The 23,347-nt window shown below is 35.1% G+C and overlaps 1 protein-coding gene across 1 annotated transcript in view; it reads left to right on the forward strand.

The window, feature by feature from the left end:
* The first annotated feature begins 265 nt into the window (after positions 1-265).
* The window catches only part of Uba6 (ubiquitin like modifier activating enzyme 6), a 59,196-nt gene continuing 36,114 nt past the window's right edge, over positions 266-23,347 (forward strand). The window contains exons 1-13 of the mRNA XM_090343500.1: positions 266-364; positions 2,441-2,503; positions 6,026-6,120; positions 6,601-6,629; positions 9,327-9,421; positions 9,757-9,868; positions 10,547-10,627; positions 13,047-13,169; positions 14,514-14,637; positions 18,897-19,000; positions 20,531-20,593; positions 21,321-21,397; positions 22,144-22,210. Of these exons, the coding sequence (XP_090199626.1) occupies positions 294-364; positions 2,441-2,503; positions 6,026-6,120; positions 6,601-6,629; positions 9,327-9,421; positions 9,757-9,868; positions 10,547-10,627; positions 13,047-13,169; positions 14,514-14,637; positions 18,897-19,000; positions 20,531-20,593; positions 21,321-21,397; positions 22,144-22,210 (1,104 nt within the window). The 5' untranslated portion in view covers positions 266-293. The remainder of the gene's footprint in view (positions 365-2,440; positions 2,504-6,025; positions 6,121-6,600; positions 6,630-9,326; positions 9,422-9,756; positions 9,869-10,546; positions 10,628-13,046; positions 13,170-14,513; positions 14,638-18,896; positions 19,001-20,530; positions 20,594-21,320; positions 21,398-22,143; positions 22,211-23,347) is intronic.

Raw genomic sequence — 23,347 nt, forward strand, 5'->3', positions numbered from 1 at the left:
ATGCCCCTGCTTTCCGGCCACTTAGGTACCTCAGTTCCGGTTTCACAAATTTCCCCAGGCTTTCCTTCTGTGCCTCACTTCCGGTCGGCTAAAGCCCGCCTTTCTACTCACCTGCCACAGAGCCCGCCCTCAGCCACCCCGAAACCGGAAGTCATGTCTTCCCGGGGTTGACGGGAAAGCGTGGCGTGGTCCGCCCCGCCAGTGACGTCGCGGTCCGCCCCTTGACCCCTACCGCCCCGCCCCCTTCCTCGCTCCGTAGCTGGCGGAGTAGCAGCAGAGGTAGGGGAAAGACGATGGCGGGATCCCAGCCGGTGGCCGCGCTTCGGGGAGAAGAAGCGTCCTGCTCTTCCTGGGGGACCAGCAGGTGACCGGACGGTGTGGGCGCCAAGAAGCCAGAGCTAGCGGGAGAAACGGGGTTCTGGCTGTACTAATTTCCTCCCGCTTCCCGGGCGGGCTGCGAGCGGCGCACCGGCCTGGGCTGGCGCGGGGCGCGGGGTGGGTGTGGCGGCGGGGCGCGGGCCTCCGGGCCTCCTCCGCCTCCGGCCTCCCTCGCCTCGGGCTCTCCTGAGGAGAAAGTCCGCCTCTCGTTCGGGGCTCTCCCGTTCGGGAGGCGTCCCGCATCCTCCTTCCCCCAGCGCCCCCCGAGGTCAGGGTCTCCGGCCCAGACAGTCTGGCCTCCGCCGTGATTTCCCCGCGTGTCTCCGGGCTCCCTCCTCCTCCGGGGCCCTCCTCGGAAAACTGTCACCCGAGGGGACTAGTAAGGATGAAATCGGTGGCAGAGCCTGGACATCCCGGAGACGTCTGTGAACCATGGGGAGAATGGGGGGAGGGAGAACAATACGGGGTGCCCATTCCTCTTTTCCTAGTGGGTCTTGGAAGTTCCCTCGACACTTTCCAGGGTTGGCATATTGTTCCCTCTTCGGTCCTCGCATCCTTAAATAAAGCTGGTGGTTACATCCTGCTCCTTGTAAGGAGACTGTCTACCAGAAATAGACGCGGTGGGTTTTATTGTTTTCCGTTCCTAGGACACTGTCGGTGGAGAGAGAAGAGATCGTTGCTGTCTGCCCTTAGCCAATATTGCCACATTTACTTGGAAGTTACGACGTAATACCGACAGAACAGCCCTCTTAGTTGAACGGCATTTTTATTGTTTCATAGATCGGATTTTTTATTTCCCCCTATACTTGAAGCATTCAGTAAGGCACATCTTTCTGAGCAGTCTCAGGCATATCATCAGGCAGCAAAGTTACTGGGAGATAGTGGGGAATGCAACAAAAGATTCAGTGGGTATACCACCGAGTTGGGAGAGTTAATGTTGAAAGGGGTAAAACTGACCAAGACGGATTGAATTCGTAACTGGTTTCTTAATTTAAAGATAATTTTAAAGAAGAGTGTATACTCTTACTCAAAAGTTGTACTCACTAAACTTAGACTATGCCACGTGTAAGGAATTTTTATATTTTAAATGACAAGGCCTGTTCTAAGTGTGCTTTTTTTTTTTTAGATGGTCTCTTAGTCCTCTTATTTGTTGATATCTGGCTTAGAAGTTTAAGCTACATACTTAAATTTCATATTATCACATTATTTTCTATTATTATTTTGCCAGTCCTAGGGCTTAACTCAGGGCCTGGACTCAGGTCCTTGGACACTTTTTGCTGAAGGCTAGCACACTACCACTTGAGCCAAAGAGCCACTTCTGGCTTTTTCTTAGTATGTGGTGCTGAGGAATGGAACCCAGGGGTTTATGAATGCTAGCAGAGCACCTTACCACTAGTCTACACTCAAATTATTTTTAAATCTGCAGTTAGCATTAGAGTAGTGCATATTCCTTTGTTTTGTTTAGTTTTGTTGGTCATGAGGCTTGAACTCTGAGCCTGGCCGCTGTTCCTGAGCTCTTCAGCTCAAGGTTACAGCCCTACTCCTTGAGCCACGGGGCCACTTCCGGTTTTCTAATGCTTAGAGATAGTCTCTTAAGTCTTTAGTGCCCACGATGGCTTTGAACTGTGATCCTCAGATCTCAGCCTCCTGAGTAGCTAGGATTACAGGCTTAAGCCACGGGCACCTGACTGAGCAGTGCACATTCTAATTCAGATTGTGCTTTTGCCAAGATGATGGTGGTTTCAGGACTCCCATCATAGGATGATTCATTCCGCTCATAAGCTGTTCTGCTTTCTGTGATTCCTACAAATGTCATCATTTTTCTTTGTGTACGGTGCAGAAAAATTGTGACACACTTCTGCAAATGGTGTATCACTACAAGTATACCTTATCACAATTGTGTGTTTACCTTCAATTTCATTTTAATTGCAAAATTCATTCTGTAAATATTCTTGAGTGCAAGAAGCAGGGACAATTGGATTCTCTGAGTTATTATTGAATATTATAGAATATGAATACTTAGTAGTTATACTTGTTTCCTATATTTCCTTTTTTCCTCCAGTACAAGTAAAAGTTTGCCCATCATGACAACAGAAACTGTGGAAATTGATGATGGATTATACAGGTAAGTACCATGCAGATATTGAAACTTGCTTTTTCTCTCTCTCTGGTTATTATTGTTAAGTAATTGGGTAGTCGATTTGAATATCATTAGGGCACTCTGGAATGCTGAAAAATTTTGAATTCCTTTAAATACTCTTGAGCTTGGCTCAAGGACACAAGCTACTTGGAGACAGATTGTTTCTTTCACAGCTTGGTTTTCTGCTGAAAACCAGTGGAGACTTAAATTTAGAGCTAATTTTTTTCCACTACTGGAGCAATACCCTTCTTAATTTTCTCTCCAATGCCCTTTATATTGTAGTTTCCTGCTTGGCTAAAGGGGAACACAAAACTTTTCCAACTCTAAGTACCAAACAGTTCTTCTCACTCTTTCAGGTGATTCTTTGAAGTTTGTTTCCTCCTATATATGTACTAATAACCTACTCAGCTGAAAATTGAAGAAAAACCGTCTGTAGATCTCTAGTATGCTTTCTGAATTTCTCTACTTTCTGGTACATCAATTACAAATCCTAACTTCCTTCAATATACAGATGTCTCATTAATTCGAGTAGACCACCAAATTTAGTCTGGATTTCCCTCCCATCACTGCAGCAGAAACTATAAATGTTAGCAAAAATAAGGCATACATCAGTTGCTCTTCTTCTCAGCACTTACTATCTTGAGTTGCCTATTGTCCAGTATCTGAAATCTGCCATTTTCAGTTGTTTTAGCCAGTGTTCAGTTATCTAAAGCAAGAGACTAAATCTGGTCCTTGTTATGCAGTCTTAAGAATATGTATGAGTCTCTAATGAACCATCCTTTTTTCATGCTTTCCCCTTGCCTAGAAGTCTAGGGAACTTACCATCTTATTTATCAACTTTTGAAATCATATTCTTCAGAACTCAGTTTAGATGAAAATCATTTCCTCACTTTCATAGATAATCATTCTTGTATTTTAGATTCCTATGATTTCTGTTACTTCTGTTTAGTTTATTTACCTTCTAGAATTATTATTTGATGATCTATCTCTTGTAGTAGCATGTTAATGCCATTTTGCTAACTATTTTGTGTTTTATCTTATTTAATATATACCTTCAGAGTCCCATATAAAGTTTTTGTGATCTCTGTATACAGAAAACTCAGCCAGTGCCTGACCCAAATCAATTATTTTAATAAATATATATATGCAAATAGCAAAGATTATTGATGTGTTTCCAGAAAAAAGTGATGAGAAAATTGATGGTGATTCAAAATGATGCCATATTTGGAATTAAGAATTGGGGTTATTGACCTTGAGAAGGAACACAGGATTCTGAATACCAAAATGTTTGGAAAGTTGTTACATCAAAGAGACCTTAGATGAGTTTTCTGTGGTTCCAAGGACTTAAACTAGGACTCATAGATAAAAACTATAGAGAAATATTGTTCCTTCAAAAAAAGGGAGATTTTTTTCTTATCTAGGACTTTCTGAAACAGCCTTGGTGATTTCTTCATACTGGCTGTATTCACTAATGTGGCCTACCTACTTAATGTCTATTGTTACTATGTTACTGTGATAGTGTTACAATATATTGCAATATGCTGTTAGGAATGCACATACAAGGTGAGCCACCATTTTCTTGACAAAAGTGAAAATTAAAGGAAGTGTAGCTAAAGGTAATTTATATACTAATATGTATTAGATGAATATTCTTTTTAAATATATTTTTATTGTAATTAATAGAAGGGTTACATTATATTAGCCAGATAGAAGGTGCATTACTTAACAAACATTTGCTACCCCTTCTCATGTTTTTGTCCCCATTTCCCTCCCCCCACCCCTAAGACAATTTTTTTTAAGCAGTTGTAAGGCTTGAACTCTGAGCCTGAACGTTGTCCCTGAGCTCTGCAACTCAAGGCTACCATCCTACCCCTTGAGCCACAGCCCCACTTTAGACGAATATTCATCTGTGAGACTTATTTCCAGCTAAGTACCAGGAAACAGGAGGTACTGCTCACTTGAAAATAAACACATGAAAGAAATGTAAAATACACAAAACATTTCTAGTTATATGAAGTAGAAAAACAGGCTTCAATAGATATTTGATAAATACTAATACTGGATAGTTTACTTCCTAAAACAAATCTTGAATAGTGGATGAAAAAGAAAAGTGTACCTTTTGACTGGGATTTTGGCCTAGTGGTAGAGTGCTTACCTAGCATGTACAAAGACCCGGGTTTGACTCCTCCTCGGTACCACATACATAGGAAAAAAACTAGAAGTGGTGCTGTGGCTCAAGTGGCAAAGTACTAGCCTTGAGAAAGCCAAAGGATAGTGCTCAGGCCCTGAGCGTAAGCCCAGAACTAGCACAAAAAAGAAAAAAGAAAAGTGTACCTTTTATTCTGTTAGTGAACAAGTAAGGAAATAGCAAGAATAACTTGATAGTTTTCATCTAGGAAAGGAACACTTTTTCCGGATTCTAAACTGAGTATAAAAATTCTAACTATAGCCGGATGCGTTGGCTCTCACTTAAAATCCTAGCTACCTGGAGGCTGAGATCTGAGGATCGCAGTTCAGAGCCAGCCTGGACACTATAAATCCATGAGACTCATCTCTAATTAACCACCAGAAAACTGGAAGTAGCACTGTGGCTCAAGAGGTTAGGGTGGTGGTCTTGAGCTAAAGAGCTTAGAGACAGCACCTAAGCCCTGAGTTCAAGCCCCACAACTGACAGAAAAAAAAAATCTGAACTATAGAAACAAAATACCAGTTTCTCAAATAAGTGTATCCTTTCAGAAGGAAATAATACACAGTGGTTTCTGAAGTTATTTGTTGTTTTATACTGAATTCATTTTCAAATTATAAGAATTTATTAGAATTTATACTATCTTGGGAAGATCATCAAGTTTTTCAGAGTTCATTCAGATAAACACTAGTGTTACCTTTTTAAATACTGACTTTAAAAAATTACAAATGTGTATGTATTTTTAATCTCATTGTTAACTGAATAATGCTACTAGTATATAACCTAACAATTCTAAATAACACTCTTGTAGCTTTTACCTATAAAGCAGTATTCAGAAATTTTAAATCAGTTCAATTCTAAATGAACCAGATTTTTGCCTCATAAATTCTGTTTCTATTGAAAGGCTTTTTCTGTGTATGTGGTATTGAGGACTCGAATCCAGGACTTTGTGCATGCTAGGCAAGCACTGTACAACTAGGCCATGCTCCCAGCCCTGTATTAAAAGTTTTAAGGCAAAGATTGGAAATTTAATTATCTGTAGTAACCACGATGATAATACGTGTGAGGAGCAGGAAGAAATGTCAATCCTTGCTATTTTAAGAGGATACATTAGTCAGTACAGTTGGTTGCCTTGAGAAAATGGAAATTGCAAATCAGACTATCTGAATTTTCAAATTTTAATTAGAACATTTTAAAAGTATACAGATGATCCAAAATAACTCTGGGCAGATCTAGTGAATAATTTTGTTCATTTCCAGACAACCTTATGGATTATATATAATTTTAGCAAAATAATTTTGTTGTTTTTCATTGTGTCTCAGTCGACAGAGGTATGTTCTTGGAGATACAGCAATGCAGAAGATGGCTCAGTCCCATGTTTTCTTAAGTGGTATGGGTGGCCTTGGTTTGGAAATAGGTAAGTAGTATTTTAGTCATGATTTCGTGTGACATTTTTATAACGTAAGGTAATTTAAAAATTTAACTTTCTTTTATTTCCTATAAAGGAAATTAGATCTGCAACCTTGATCATATTCAGCTTAGACTTTAATGGTAATGATATGATCTTCCAGAAGGAAGCAATAATGCCTTTATTTTCTATATTTGGTGATAATAATAGTTATTAATGACTTCTGTATATTCATTAATTTGTTATGGTAGAAAGTACAATCATAAAACATGTCTGGAAGACTACACTAATATTTTAGGAATAGTTGTCTCTGGATGGTTTAATTATGCAAAATGTTTTTTTTTAATCTGTATTTCTGACTTTCTAAAGACAAGGTATTTGTATTTCTTGTAGCTACAAAAAAGTTATCCTATAATGATGACCAAGCTCCATGAAACCATATTTAATTTGGATTCCTAGTGTTATACCTTTTTTCTTTTTCCTTTATAGCAAAGAATCTTGTTCTTGCGGGAATTAAAGTAAGTATGTCTTTGCCATGAAAACTTGAAAGGAATTGTTTTGTTTGTGCCCATTTGTATCAATAATATTGTTCACACTTGAACTTACTGTTTCATCATTTTATACCAAAATTGCTTTAATACTGTACTATTTCTTTTAAAAAAATCTCTGGAAATTTGAAAAGTACATGAAAGTGGTTCATTTTTTTTGAGTTAGCATCTTGCTTGGATTATAATCTTTTTATATTAAGTTCCTGCTGTATCTGAGCCTGCTTTTTCTTTTGCTCTTAGATCATATAACATTTTTTGCCCCTGTCTCCCTACTACCAATTTCAGCCTCCTTAATACCTAGAATGACAGATAAAACCCCCTCCGTGCCCAGCTATTGGTTGAGATATGGCCATAAACTGGAAGCTTTCCTTTCTATCCCCAACTCTCAAGTAGCTACTGGTACTCAGGCAACTGCCAAATTATTTTTATGTAAATCTCAGACATTGTATTATATAACCTTAACTGTTATTAATTATGTCTCTTAGTAATCATTATCTAGACAACATTGTTATATTCATCATTCTTGCCCTTCTTGTTAGATGAAATAACGTTTTCAAAGAAAATTTCCATTTGCCAGATAATTGCACAAAAGTTTAGGTTATAAATGTACAAAAGGCATGATAAATGCTTTTATTATTTTCTCCTTAGTTTACCATCTTTCAAAAATCAATGACTAGTGGATTGACTTTCTGTGTATTTATGTTGTGTGCACATGTATACATATTCACAACCTGTGGATCCACACAATTCATGAATTTGTTTTGATTCATTCTAGTTATTTCCATTGATTCTAAAATTTTTCCATTTTTGGTTGTTAGCATCCTCAAGTTTCAGCATCTTTTTAATAGCTCCTGTAGTGTCTCTAATTTAATGAACAGAGCTAGAACATTCATCATGAGTAAGTTCAGAAATTTCTGATTTTTTATATGTAGGATTATAAAATATCTCAAACTTCAAATTCACATGTGTTATTATTTTGTTTTTGTATTTTTATCTTGTTTTCCTTACTCTTAAGCATCTTAAATTCTAATGCTATTAACTACTTACTTATTTATCCTACTTTATATATAACGTAATATCATTCAGAATAACAACTTGTATTTTAATTACAGTGTGCTATTGGAACTAATATAATTTTTTTATCTTGTTTTAGAATCCATACAAACTTGGCAGGCAACTGTTTTAAGTCACTTTAATTCTTCTAGGTATTCATGTAAAAACTCAGTAAATAGTTTAGTCTATTTTTTCATTTGGCTTTGTATTTTTAAGGATTCTATTAAATTTAGTTAGGTGAGACTTACTTCACTCAAGTTTATGAAACAAAATAATTTCAAATAAGGGCTGGAAGTTTGGCCTAGTGTAGAGTGCTTGCCTAGCATGCATGAAAATCCAGGTTTGATTCCTCGGTACCACATACACAGAAAAAAAGCCAGAAGTGGTGCAGTGGCTCACTTAGTAGAGCTCTAGCTTTCAGAAAACCCAAAGACATGTTCAGGTCCTCAGCCCAAGGCCAGGACTAGAAAAAGAAAATTGAATAAGCCTTTCTTCTTTATCCCTTTTTTCTTTCTCTTTCTAGGTCACCTCTTTTTTATTTACTTTTCAGTGTAAGCTAATGCAAGCATATGTACTTGTTCTCTTTCTGTGTGTGTATTTTTTGTTTTTTCCAGTCCTGGAGCTTAAAATCAAGGCTTTGAGCATTGTCCCTGAGCTTCTCTGTGCTCAAGGCTAGCATTCTACCATTTGAGCCATAGTGCCACTTCTGGCTTTTTTCTATGTATGTGGTACTAGGGAATCAAACCCAGAGCTTCATGCATGCTAGGCAAACACTTAACACTAAGCCACATTCCCAGCCTGTGTATGTTTTTATTTCTGCCTTTCTCCATCTTGACTTTTCTCCATCTTGGTTTTTTTCAATTAACATTATCCTTAATATTACTGTATAGCTGCTGGGCACGGTGGCCCATGCCTGTAATCCTTGCTACTCAGGAGGCTGAGGTCTGAGGATCGAGGTTCAAAGCCAGCCCAGAACTAACCACCTTGAGGCTCTTATCTCCAATTAATCATTAGAAAAGGGGAAGTGGGGCTATGGCTCCAGGGGTAGGGCTGTAGCCTTGAGCTGAAGAGCTCAGAAATAGTGTCCAGGTCCAGGGTTCAAGTTCCATGGCCCACAAATATAAATAAATAACTGCATAACAATAAATATCTATCTCATGTTTGGAGGAGTTGCATGTATATACATTGTGTATGTAGATCATATACTATGCTGTTTTCCCTATTGTTGGATATTTTGATTATTTCTAGTTGTACTATACGTAGTACTTCTGTAGGTAGATATGTTTGTATCTTTTCAAGAATGTCTTTGAAATCGATTCTGAAAAGTAGGATTACTATGTCAAAGTAAAAGCGCATGTTTCCTTGATAGAAATTGCTAAGTAAACCTTATTTACTTCATATAGTCATTAGTAATTTGTAAGTGTGGCTAATTTACATGATTCTTTGGTGAAGCTCGTTGTCAAACTTTTGGACTTATGTAAATTTGAGTAGAAAGAAACAATACTTAATCCAGAGTGAGATTAAATGTTTTTACGTATATTTTCAGTACAATGTAAGATAATATCTTTATGGTATTCTAGAGTTTAACAAATTTTTATTTTCCTTTTTTTGAAGGCACTTACAATTCATGATACAGAAAAATGCCAAGCTTGGGATCTAGGAACCAACTTCTTTCTCTGTGAAGATGATGTTATTAAGGGAAGAAATAGGTGAAGATATTTTAATATAGTGTCATAAGATTATTTTTAAACTCAGATTATTCAGAATATTCTTTATCCAAACGCCAATTTAATTCTAGTGGCTTAAATGATCACACCTTTCCTCTACCATAACTTAAGTATTTCATTTTATTTACATATTTCAAATTTTGATACATTTGCACATTGGCACAGAAATGAATTTCTTTGCAGTTACTAAAGGAAATCTTTAGTATTACAAAATCATTAAAAGATTGGAGACCTTTGAACTTGGATTTGTATCAAGAGTATGTGGAATATGATAATATATCTTAATATTTTGTACTTAATTTTTAAATTTTCTTTAGGGCTGAAGCTGTACTATGCCATATTGCAGAACTAAATCCATATGTTAATGTGTCAGCATCATCTGTTTTTTTCAATGAAAACACAGATCTCTCCTTCTTAGGACAATACCAGGTTAGTATATCATTACATTTTAAATATTAATCCACATGAAGGCAATACAGCAAAACTGATGTAACCTCTGATGTGGTATAAAATAGAACAAAAAAATTCAAGTTAGAAGACTTACTGGATTCATATCAATATTTTTTAGAGGAAAATCCAAATAACAGTTGTTTATATCAGTTGTTTATAAGAACAGTGATATTCATAAAGAACTACCTGAAACTGAGAACTGATGATAACAATATGTATGTTTTTTCGTTTTCCATCTCCATGTCAACTGGTGATTTGGCTGTTCTAGGCTCAGTTTAGCTAGACTTGTACCCCAGATTCTTCATTCTGTCTGCATGTCACATCTGGGACCAGATTACAAAGTTTGTATCCTCTGACAGGAACAAAAACACAAGAAAAACAAGACCAACCATTGAAACACGTTTAAATTCCCTATTTATGTTCCTTCCACTAATTTTCCATTGGCCAAGGCAAGTCAGATTATCAAGCCCATAATCAAGGAGAGGGAAAGTATATACTTCCTAAGAAGCCATATGGGAAGCCTCTGGTGATGAATGAATTCAAAGTGAACAATTTTCTCCTAATGTGTTACTTTTGTTTTTGTCATTTCTTACTTCTAAAGGGATAAGTTGTGTTTTGCCAAAGTAATTGTGCACTTTTTTCTTTTATTCTCATCAGTGTGTAGTGTTGACTGAGATGAAACTTGCATTGCAGATGAAGATCAATGACTTTTGCCATTCTCATTTCCCTCCAATTAAGGTAGTACTTAATTCTTACATGATATGCAGCTAAGGAAAAAAATTAATACTTTTTCTCTTAAAACTTTTAGCTATTTATTAAGTTTATGTAAGAAGTTCTTTTTACATAAGGACAGTTGCAAAACTTTACCCTTTCTTTGGGTATAAATATCATTTAAAAAATTTTTAAACTAGGATCTAAGTTTTTAAGCAATATGCTAAAATTAAGGAAGTTAAGGCTATACCTGAAAAGGATGATAAACATGTGATTCCTCTCTTATGTTAAGCGTTATTTTATCATTTGATGAATACTCTTTAAACATGCCAGTTTAATGAACAAGGCAAACAGATTTTCTTAGTTAGGAACATTACCATTTGATAAGAAAAGTATATGACACTAACAAATATGTGATATATTTTTAAATAATTTTATTTCATAAGAAAACAAATGAACAAAGAATAAAAAACTTACCTGAAGTAGGGAAAGAGACTGATGCCATTTCTGTTAAGTTTGAAATTTGAGCAAGTTCATTCTGAGAAGATACTTGAATAGTCTGCTAAAATATGAGAAAGATACGTTTGGATCTGGGAATAAGCATTCAAAGCAAAGGGATTAACATATATAAAAACAGGTATAAAAGTTACCATGATATATTTGATCAGCACAAGGAAATAAACTAGCATGAAAATGGAGTTGAAAAAGTAGAAGTAGGGCCAGGAGTTTAGCCTAATGGTAGAGTGCTTGCCTAGCATTCACAAAGACCCGGGTTCGATTCCTCATTACCACATACATAGAAAAAAGCTGGAAGTAGTACTGGGGTTCAAGTGGTAGCTCTCTAGCCTTGAGAAACTCCAAGGACAGTGCTCAGGCCCTGAACTCAAGCCCAGGACTGGCAAAAGGGGAAAGAAAAAAAAAAAGGAAAGAAAAAGTAGAAGTAAATGATCCCAGGTCAGAGTAGAGATAGGACCATATCATATCTCTGCGAATATTTGAGTTTTAAGGTTGTGAATTCTGATATGATGTATTTTTAAAAGTTCTTGCTGTATACAGAGATTATAGCAACAGTTTTTAAAGTGATCTGAGTACATTTCTGAGAGGATCTACATAGAAAAATACTTGTCATATTACAAAATTCCTTTTGTCTTAGAAATTCCCTAGACTTAAAAAGCATGGTACAGTTTCCCAGAATCTATAAAATGTATGCTCTGATTGCTTGGGGAATATGTTTTTATATTGTATTTTATATTTTTCTATTTAAATTCCTAAGTCAATATGTATTATTAAACAATGTAAGCGAGAGCCCCTTGATTCAAGTAGGAATTGGTCATGTAAGATACACAAAAGAAAAAGAATTGTTGGGTTGTAACGGTAAGAGACAGCTAGAAGAGTTAGGAATTTCTGTAGTTATCCAGCTAAAAGACATTGGTAACTTAGATGTGAAGGGGGAGAGTAGGGATAAGAAATTGTTGCATATTTTGTTGTTTTTGTTTTTCAAAAAGATTGAAGAACTTTCAGATAGTCTTTGTTTAATATGTATAATATGAGCTGTGTAATAGTTACAGTTTATTTTGATGAAAGTAGGTTTTATATCCAAATACAACTATATTTTAGTTTTGTCAGAAAAATATCACATTATGCTAGATACGACATACTACAGAACAAGAATTTATCTTTTATTAGTACCTCTAGGAATAATTTTAAGCACAGAAACATTGTCTATGAATTTTTGGAAAAAAGGAAAGTTTTATTTAAAAAGTTAATTTTCATGGAGAAATGATCACTGATGAATCATCAATAGCTATAGAAATATTAACATTTGGTAATCAAAGTGAAAAATACAATGATGCTTAAAATGTAGTGAGGTAGAAACAATAATTATAACTATAAAAATGTCGTGTACAAATGATAAAAATAGATTCTGACTATGCTGTATTCTGAGGACAAAGTGAACGTATTTGTTTTAGTGCTCTTTGCTTTTTAGCTATTAATGCTACCTCTTCTGGTAAACGGACATGCTCATTTATTATTTTAAAATAGCAAGTAAGAATTCACTTACAGACTATTGAAAAAAAGTAATTGTTTCATATGTATTGCAATTGTATTTTATGACAAGAGCAGACATTTGTTATATTAAAAACTCATAAAACATATAATGATGATACACCGATAATAGTAGGTTTTCACCTAAAAGCTAACCAACCCTCCTTAGCTACCAAGGTCAGATGACATCAGGTGCATTCTGGGTGGGATAGCAGTACACAGATAGTGCTTCTAATAGTCTTACACTAAATGTCCACTCAGCAAATATAAATTCCTTGATTCCTAAACTGATTCATAGGCAGTTTATGCTCATGTATTCTAAAGAGTATATACTTACATAAAAGGACTTAAGATAGTTTTCTTCATATGAATAAAAGGACTTCTTTTTGCTATTTCACAGTTCATCAGTGCAGATGTTCATGGAATTTGGTCACGGTTGTTTTGTGATTTTGGTGATACATTTGAAGTTTCAGATACAACAGGAGAAGAATCAAAAGAAATTTTTATTTCAAATATAACGCAAGTATGACTATATTAATGAACTTCTTAATAAAGATCTTTAACTGAAACTAGCAAAATGCTAGCAATATTTTTCCTGTGGGGTTTTAAAGATAATGTGATTATAATTTCTTGAATATTTTTTGTTGACTTAGTTGTATTAAGATTAACATAAAATTTTATTATTATTAAGAAACTTCTAACATTACAGAACAACATTTGCTGCCATAAATTTTAATTTCAGTTTTGTTCTGTGTACTATTCCTGAGGGACTTGAGTTGTGATTCACAGTTTATTGAATGTTTACAGTGTCAGATCTTAGATATACTACTGACTGTATCCTAAAAGGACTTAAAGTCATCTCAGACAAAATCTTTTCTAATCTGTTACGTTCTAAAGCAATAATTAAAAAATGAAAAAAGTTTAAAAAGTAACAGTCTTCAACTAAAAACAAAAATGCTATATTGTCCGATTTTCCTTGTAAACTTTATTCTCTAAAAGAACTGGAGAAATTATTATAGTTTTCTTTTAGCTAAGTAATTTACTTTATTTGTAGTCTTAATAGTAAAAGATCACAAAAAATAAATACATGGGAAAGATAATATATTTTGACATAATGTTATTTGTGCTTTGACTTTATGCTTTATTTTAAAGCCCAGTATTAAGCTTTATTTTAAAATTCAGTGTGACATCAGTTTTCTCTCCTGCCTTTTTAAGTAAAATTCAGTGAAAAGGCATTCTGCATATCTTTCTGCATAGTGCATCTTTCAGATATATTACTACTTAGTGGACATTTTATCTTCTGTTGGTTTTTGTTTTTAAGATTAAGCTGTAAGTAATAGAATAGATTTCTATATTGTGATGGAATTTCTTTAATGGAATATTGCAGGAAATAAGCTAATAAGCCATGGAATATTTCTTTACTTTAAATATTGGGCAGTGTAAACTGAGAGATTCCCATCTTTAATCCTTCCTTCATATATTTCTTTGATTTTCAAAGTTATCCTCTTTTTTTATAGACTTTGCCTAACATGACTTTCAAACACTATCAGTCTTTACATGTATTTTAAAAGTCACAAAAATCTTTAAATCTATGAAATATGTGAACCTCCTTTTTGGATTCTATGAAAACCTCTCACTAAACATAAGATTTTAATTTAAGCATTTAATTTTAATTAACATTTAATTAAAATTTAACATTTAATTTTAAAAAGTAATAATTTGATAGTTTCATTAGGCTTTTTTAACTAATGAAATAAAAGAATGGCTTAGAATGTTTGAGAATTTTCTAATGTCTGTGTGTGTGTGGCAGAATTTGTGCAAACAGAATATATAAACTTGACCTTTTAATATGTACTTTTATTTTCAGGCTGATCCTGGCATTGTCACTTGTCTTGAAAATCATCCTCACAAACTTGAGACAGGACAATTCCTAACATTTCGAGAAATTAATGGAATGACAGGTTTAAACGGATCTATACAACAAATAACTGGTAAATTCCTGTGGTTTATTTAAATATAGTTATTCAGCAAATTTGTAATTCAGACTGGTGTTGAAAAGACAATAACTCAGCAAACCTAATCCGTAGCTCTTGGCTTCAAAACTTTCAGTTCTACTCAGAATGCATTAAAAACTGATGCTAGGAGCTGGAAGCATAGCCTAGTGGTAGAGTACTCGCATTGCATGCACGAAGCCCTGGGTTCAATGCCTCAGTACCACATACACAGAAGAAGTCGAAGTGGCGCTGTGGCTCAAGTGGCAGAGTGCTAGCCTTGAGCAAAAATGTCCAAGGACAATGCTCAGGCCGGGAGTTCAAGCCCTCCTGGACTGGCCAGAAAAAAAAAAGTGGTGCTATTGGTGCTTTTAAGTACAGGCATACTTAGAATTCCATCCCCAGCAAGCACACTTACCTAGTTTTAGGAACCTCTGTAATTGAGGTCAGGGTGTTTGAATTCAGATCTGAGGTTGCATTGCTTAGGAAGGGGTTATAAAGGATGGTTCTGTTCAGAGACAATCTCATTTTCATGATAGAACTCATATTCTAAGGTAGAGCTGATTAGAGAATCAAAAATACAAGAGTCTTAGGACATTTTAGAAGAAACATTGTTAAACAACCGTATCTGCTTATACAACTTCAAAAAAAGAAAGGGAGTTGGCTTTATAGAAAAGATAATGACTCAGGCTTATTGAGGAAGGTGTCAAGTATTCAAGTGGAGATAACTAGTTGTTGGTTGGATGCATGAACTTGTTCAGCTGCTTGAATACAAAAGATAAGTTGTTGTGAGCACCCACAAACTTGTAAGCTTATTGGAGAGAACTCTAGAGGAGTCTGTCTCCTCACCCCACCTCATTCCACCTCCCCCCCGCCCAAAAAAAAAAAAGGTGAAGGGATAGGGAAGGTTCCCAGGCCAGAGGTTTAAGGACAGTGCTCATTTCAAAAAGTAGAAAGAGGGCCGGGAGTTTGGCCTAGTGGTACAGTGCTCGCCTAGCATGCACAAAGACCTAGGTTCTAGTCTTTGTACCACATATATAGAAAAAAAGCCAGAAGTGGTGCTCAAGTGGTAGGGCTCTAGCTCTAGCCTTGAGAAAATCCAAGGATAGTGCTCAGGCCTTGACTTCAAGCCCCAGGACTGGCAAAAAAAAAAAGGAAAGATTAACGGGTATCATATTTGATGTTAGGACTAATGAATTTATAACACCATTAGTTTGCATTTCCTGTAGCCATGTTTAAAAGACTTTTAAGACTTTATTAGACAACTTATGTAGCTCAATTGTATGGCAGTTCAGGAAGTAAGATCTAATAGCATAAAGACTTGAAGACATTTTTGTATAGAGTATGCTAGGAATAATGCATGATAAGCAAGCAAGCACTTTCTACCACTAAGCCATACTCTCAGCCTTTTTGTTACTCTTAAATTACTGAAAAACATGTTTTTGCAGACTATAGAAAAACAATTTTGGATTCATATTTAAGTACCTTTTCTAACAAAATGATTAATTTTGTTTACTAACTGCATCTATCTTAAATACAAGTTCAGATCATAATAGTAAAGGAACTATGTCTTAAAATTGACTAAACTCACCCGTGCCAATAGCTCACACATGTAATTTTAGCTGCTGAGATTGGAGGGTCAAGGTTCAAAGCCAGATCAGGCAGGATAATCCACAGACACTTCAATCTCCAATTATCCACCAAATAAATAAATAAATATAAATAAATAAATAAAAGCCTGAGGTGGAGCTGTGCTTCAAGTAGTAGAGGTCTAGCCTTAAACGCAGCAACAACAAAAATAGCTAAAGGATAGAAGCTGAGTTCAACCCCAAGAATAGCATTTTAACAAGATAAGTAAATAAAGGGGCTGGGAGTTTGGCCAAGTGGTAGAATGTCTAGCATGCACAAAGATCTGGATTCGATTCCTCTATACCACATACATAGAAAAAGCTAGAGGTGGTTCTGTGGCTTAAGTGATAGAGCACTAGCCTTTAGAAAGCCCAAGGACAGTGCTCAGACCCTGAGTTCAAGCCAAGACTGAAAAGAAAAAGAAGAAAATAATTTTTAAAAAGACTAAACTTGTTGGGATTCTTATTGACTAATTTGGAAGTTCATATATTAATGAGTTATGATAGATTCTTGTAGCTGCCCAAAGAAGAGGAAATTACTGAATATTAAATAATGAAAATTTTAAAGCACATTTTTTTTGCTGAAAAATTCTTTGCAGGATAAGGGGTTTTAAGGTATAGTTTTTGAGCTAAGCACTAATGATTCACACCTGTAATCTTAGCTGCTCAGGAAGCCGAGACCCAAGGTCACAGTTCAAAGGCAGCTCAAGCAGAAAAGTTTGAAAGACCCTTACTTCTACTGTAACTTGAGAAAGGCTAAGCTAGAGGCATGACTCCATTGGTAGAATGCCAGCTGAGCAAGCAAGTTTGAATCCCTGAATTTAAAGCTCACTAACCCCCAAAAATATGTAGTAATAATGATAATAAAATAGAGCAGTTGCTTATGAATCTTTTGTCTTTAAATTTATTAGTACTTCTTTAAGGTCATTTGCTATTATGTTTCAGAAACAACAAAGAGTAAATGCTTAGCATTTAGGACCTACTTTCTGTTACCTACGCATCATAGGTTTCTTCCTGGTTTTAGTTTATTATATAACCTTTCATGATTTCCTTGATTTTCATGCAGTAGGTAGTATATTATAAATACTAGTGCTCTTTACCTTTTCATTAAGCAAATATATTGGTCATGTTTTTCACATCAGTTATTACAAAGCAGCACTTTTTATAGCAACATTTTTGCATAAATGAGAATGTTATCAGGGCATATTTTATTTATAGTTTTATTCTGTCTTATTTTAGGACTTTTTGTTTTTCTGTATGTGTGCCATATTTCCTATTAAATACATGCTTATATTCTTAACCAGTCCCAGAAACTCTTAGTGAATACAGCATATTTTCAAAGGATTTCTTGAGTATAAGTATTCCTAATATGACATTTTTCTTTTAGCTTTGCATTTTAGTTTTATATAATCAAATTTTTCAATCTCTTATGTCCTTTGAGTGTTTTTAAAAGAGGCTCTTCGGGTTTTAAAAGAATTGTTTTCTCACCACGCCCGTGCCTCACATGTAATCGTAGCTACTCAGGAGGGTGAGATCTGAGGATTAAGGTTCAAAGACAGAGTGGCACAAAAAGACCTAAGACTCTTATCTCCATCAACTTTCAGAAAATGGGACATGGGGCTTGGCTCAAGGGTAGGGTGGTAGCCTTGAGCTGAAGAGCTCAAGGACAATGCCCAGGCCGAGGGATTTAGTGGTAGCCTTGAACTGAAGAGCTCAGGGACAGTACCCAGGCCAGCATCCAGGTCGAGTTCAAGCCCCATGACCCACAAGAAAAAAAAATGTTTTCTCACATTTTTATATTAAATTTGGGGGCATATTATTTGGGTCTTTAAGGCTGTCATCCATTTGGAATTTATTCCCCAGATAATTTTCTTTCCCCAAGACACATTGAGTGATCTAAACTTTTGCTCAGTTTCAGGTACCATTTATTTGTTTGTTTGTTTGTTTGTTTATTGCTGCCTTCCTTTATTGTGTTTCTTGGTGTTTGGGCTTTATGTTGTTGTTTTTTTGGGGGGTAGGAGAGCTTCCAGTCCTTGTGCCTGAACTTGGGACCTGAGCACTGTCCCTGAGCCCTTTCATTTAAGGCTAACTCTACCACTTGAGCTACAGCACCACTTCTGGCTTTTTCTGTCATGGACTTCCCTGCCCAAGCTGGCTTCAAACCATGATCCACATATCTCAGGTTCTGAGTAGCTAGGATTATAGGCTTGAGCCATCAACTGTATTTTTTAATTCTCTAGTCCTTTTATCTATTCATGAGTTAAAGTAATAACTATATTAGTTAATATAATTAGAGTCGGTGTATTATTTGGGCTTTAATTTTTAATAAGTACTATTTTAACTTAAATTTGCAGTAAATACTACTCTTTTCATTTTCATTTTTAGTAAATGCTACTTCTCTTTTAATTTTAATTTGTAGTAGGCTCTGCTTCCCCCTTTTTTCCTCTGAATTTTCTTCCCTACTTAAGTCCTAAAGCTCACATTGAAAAAAAAATCCGCAACATAGCTTTCGTACCTTTTAAAATATCAACACTAAAATCTTTTTATTTTGAAATTAGAATAGCTTTATTGGCATTGTCTTCTTATTTAAATAACTGTGTATCTCTGTATAATGTTCTTTTTTTTTCCTAGTGGTATCACCATTTTCTTTTAGTGTTGGTGATACAACACACCTGGAACCATATTTGCATGGAGGTATAGCTGTACAAGTTAAGACTCCTAAAACATTTTGCTTTGTAAGTACTTTTTCTGTTTAAAAAGATATTTAATGGGGTCCAGGGGTTTGGCCTAGTGGTAGAATGCTTGCCTAGCATGCATGAAGACCCAAGTTCGATTCCTCAGTGCCACATATGTAGAAAAAAAGCTGGAAGTGATGCTTGCTGTGGTTCAGGTGGTAGAGCTCTAGCCTTCAGAAAGCCCAAGGACAGTGCTCAGGCCTTGAGTTCAAGCCCCAGGACAGGCAAAAATAAAAAGAATTAAAATTAAAAATACTTAACGGTTATGTAACTGTAATCCTTCTCTGTCACCTTCAAAATAAACAGTAAATTTTAAAAACAAAAAAATATTTAATGGGAAAATAACCTAAGAATAACCTAGGAGAAAGGAATTATGTTCAACAATTAACATAAAGGCTAAACAGATTTATTTTTTTAATTTATACCCATTTTAAGGAAATTGGTACTAAATAAACTGATTCTTAGGAAAATACAATTTACAGGTGAGGTAGATAGCTCACTAGCCGATGCTTGCTTAACTGTATAGACAAAGCCCTTGGAAGTGGCACTGTGGCTCAATATGGTACTCCAGCGGTAACTTTGAGCTGAAGAACTCAGACAGCGCCCAGGCCCAGAGTTCAAGCCCCACAACCGACAAAAATAATTTTTAAAAAATGTTCTTTTTTAATTCCCACTGCTCTGAAACAAAACACAGAATATCACATACATATAATTAAGATATGAGTATACTTCAAAAGGAAATATAACTATTTCATACTTACTATGTACTTCCTAAGACAAGAAATAAATATATTTTCAAAAGATTTATCAAGGTTCATCTTATTTGTTTTAAGCCATGGGGACATTTATATCCTTTAGTTTTAATCCAGATTTTGAATTTTAAATTTCAGAAAATAATGTATATGTGTAAGATGTAATTCACAGAAACTCCTCCTGCAAGGGGGAAAAATTACTGTCCTGAGACTAAGGAATTTTATGTTGCTTAAACTATTTCTCAGTGAAACCTGTGTAACAGGTTGTTTGGTTTATTTTTCCTCCAGAATGGTTGGCACTGCCATCCTCTCTAAACCATGGATCATACCAAACTTGAAGTCATAAAATAGAACAGAAGATCAGAACAGATCCTTTTTTTATTTATCCTGTTACCAGTTTTTACTTGGATTGGATTGCTTATTTTTTTTAGTATTTCAGACTGTGTTTTGGTGTTATTTCACTGGCTTCTCTTGGTTTTTCCTTTGTGTTCTGTGTACACACCTACAGAATATTTTAACTTATGAGTATTGCAGGCTTAATTATTTGTACCTGGAAATAAATGGAATGTAGAGATGTTTTCACATGTTCTTGTCAAAAATAGCTGAATGTGTAAACAGTTGTTTATTAGTGATATATTTTGTCACTAAAACAAAATTAAAACAAGCCCAACCTTGTTTATTTTAAGCATTTGGGAAAGATCAGTTGTTTTAACTATATTGACTTGTTTATTTGTCAAGTAATAACTAGTTGTGAAGTAATAATTTTTTTTCTTATTAGGAACGATTGGAGAGACAGATTAAACATCCAAAGTACCTTATTGCAGATTTTGGCAAGCCTGAGGTAAATATTTTACAGATTTGAAAGAGGTAGAAGAATGGAATACAAGTTGGTTAGAGTTATAGATGTAATTATGATGTAACTATGTATCTATTGCTGTTAGGTGTTCTTAATTAACTGCATTCAGCTATCTAAAATTGACTCTCAGGGTGTTAAAAACAGGAATTTGTTTCTTGGGAAAAAAAAAAAATTTCAAGACTAGCCCAGTTCCAGGGACTTACATCTATGATCCTCCTCATCAAATAGCCAGGATTATAGAGAAAAATATTTTGTAATGACTTGCTAGCTTTCTTAATTAAAAATTAATTTCAGTAACACTGCTTTTACTAAATATTTTTCTTAAGGAAAATATTTACGGATATTACTAAAGAAAAAAATACTATATTGTGTGCTTTTAAATCACTTGACATCATTTTGTAGCAGTAATTGTGATTAGAAAGGAATCCTTTCACGTATAAACACTTTGTTACTATTGTTTAATTGATGCTGCTCTTCATTTCATATGAATAACCTAGTAAACACTACTGGTACCACTTAATAGTTGGGATTTAGGACTGTCTCTTAAAAATACATGCATGACTTCGAAGTAAAGTGATGTTTAGTGATAATCATGCAGCACTCAGTTGTTTGTCAGTGTTAAGTAATGTTGAAAAAAGCATTTAGCACAATGTGTATCATATTATGTTACGCACACAATAAGTATTGACCAATCCTTCATGTTCTTATATAGGCACCTTTGCAGATTCACACAGCCTTGCTTGCTTTGGACCAATTTCAGGAGAACTACAATCGCAAGCCAAGTATTGGGTAATGCTTTTTGTTTCAAAATATCTGTTTTCCTTTTCATTAAAACAGTATTTTAGGAATTACAGATTTAGAAGTGAGGAAAACAACCTGCAGCACTTATTGCAATACCAGTAAATATGAAAAATTATAAAAAATTTCATTAAGACTTTCTAAGGTTTTATTTTGTAGTTTTGGAGAAAGTGAAAAGATAAGTTTATAAGAATGAAGTCACAGTAAATATGAATTTTCTTATTTTGAAGCCTTTCAAAGCTACAACTTCTTACATTAAAAAAAAACTGAGAATTACTAGACTATTCATGATAATTTTTTTCCATCCTGTCAAATACTATTACAGAGCAGTTCTTACCTTGTGTATTTAAAAGTAAATGTTGGGGCCAGGAGTTTGGCATAGTGCTTGCCTAGGATACACAAAGATCCTGATTTGATTCCTCAGTACCACATACATAGAAAAGGCTGGAAGTGGTGCTGTGGCTCAAGTGGTAGAACTCTAGCCTTGAGAAAGCCCAAAAACAGTGCTCAGGCCCGGAGTTCAAGCCCCAGGACTTGCAAAATAAAAAATAAATTTTGTTTAGATATAAGATTATGCTTTTAATGTATGTATTTACATATCAGTCAATGAAAGAACCACTTGGTGTTATCTGTTGGCATGATTGTGTGTTGTATATGTGTGTCTTATATTTTACTTTTTATTGTGACATTGTGACTCATATACACATATATTTGAGGTGGTTTCTTTTTAATTGTAGTTGTCAGCAAGATTTGGAAGAACTGTTAAAACTAGCAACATCTATAAGTGAAACCATGGAAGAGAAGGTAAATAGTTGTAGCTGTATTAAATATTAATTTGTAAAAGAGATATTCTAATGTCAGTATTTTCCTATCTTTTAATTCCCATCTTTTCAACAGTTGATTCTGTAAAGCTATATGTTTTCACTTTGTTCTGCTATAGTTTAAAAATGAAGTTAGTCTACCTCTTGTGGTTATTGTGAACATTAAAGAATTTGATTTTTGGGGGCCAGGACTTTGGCCTAGTGGTAGAGTGCTTGCCTAGCATGCACGAGGACCCGGGTTCAATTCCTTGGTACCACATACACAGAAAAAAACCAGAAGTGGTGCTGTGGCTCAAGTGGTAGAGATCTAACCTTGAGAAAGTCCAAGGACAGTGCTCAGGCCCTGAGTTCATGGCCCAGGACTGGCAAAAAAAAAAAAAAAAAAAAAAAGAATTTGATTTTGTAAAGTACTTATAGTATTCTAGGATAGGTAATAGTTACTACTTGCCACTGCTGCTGTTGGTATTTTCTTTATCATTGGCTTCCAGATTACTTCATCTCTTTTTGTTTTGTTTTGTTTTAAAATACTAAAATTGGAGAGCTGACAATTACATAAGGCAGATAAAGAGTACATTTCCTTTTGGTTAGTGCCACTCCTTTCCTTGCTCTCTCCCATTTTTTCCATCCCATCCCACCCAAAAGTTGTATATATATAATTCATTTCAACATAGCGTCCAATGAGTACCATTACTGCATTTGTTTACTCTTTGTCCTTCCATTTCTGTGCCTCCCTTATACTCTCAAAGACATAAAGACAAGACAAAATTCTTGTCTTATTTACCTGATTATTAACCCACTAAAAGTTACTAAAGTCATCAGGTTTTCAGCATGTATCTCTCATACATATACATTCAGGTCTAACATACATGTTAGGATACCAGTGTCAACTAAGTTTCATATTTGCAGCTTTGATATATACTTCATGTTAGTTTTGTATATGATTTTTATAGGCTACATGTTTTTTAAATCTTACATTTATCTCACTTAAATCTTAAGTTTATTCCTGTGGTTTGTGCCCATTTTGTCTTAAATTTTTTTATTGTAATTAATAGAAGGGTTACAGTTATATTCGCCAGATAGAAAGTACATTGCTTCACATACATTGATACCCCTTCTCATG

This window comes from Megascapheus bottae, chromosome 13, assembly GCF_031878675.1.
Source record: "Megascapheus bottae isolate mThoBot1 chromosome 13, mThoBot2.hap1, whole genome shotgun sequence".
Taxonomy (NCBI): domain Eukaryota; kingdom Metazoa; phylum Chordata; class Mammalia; order Rodentia; family Geomyidae; genus Megascapheus; species Megascapheus bottae.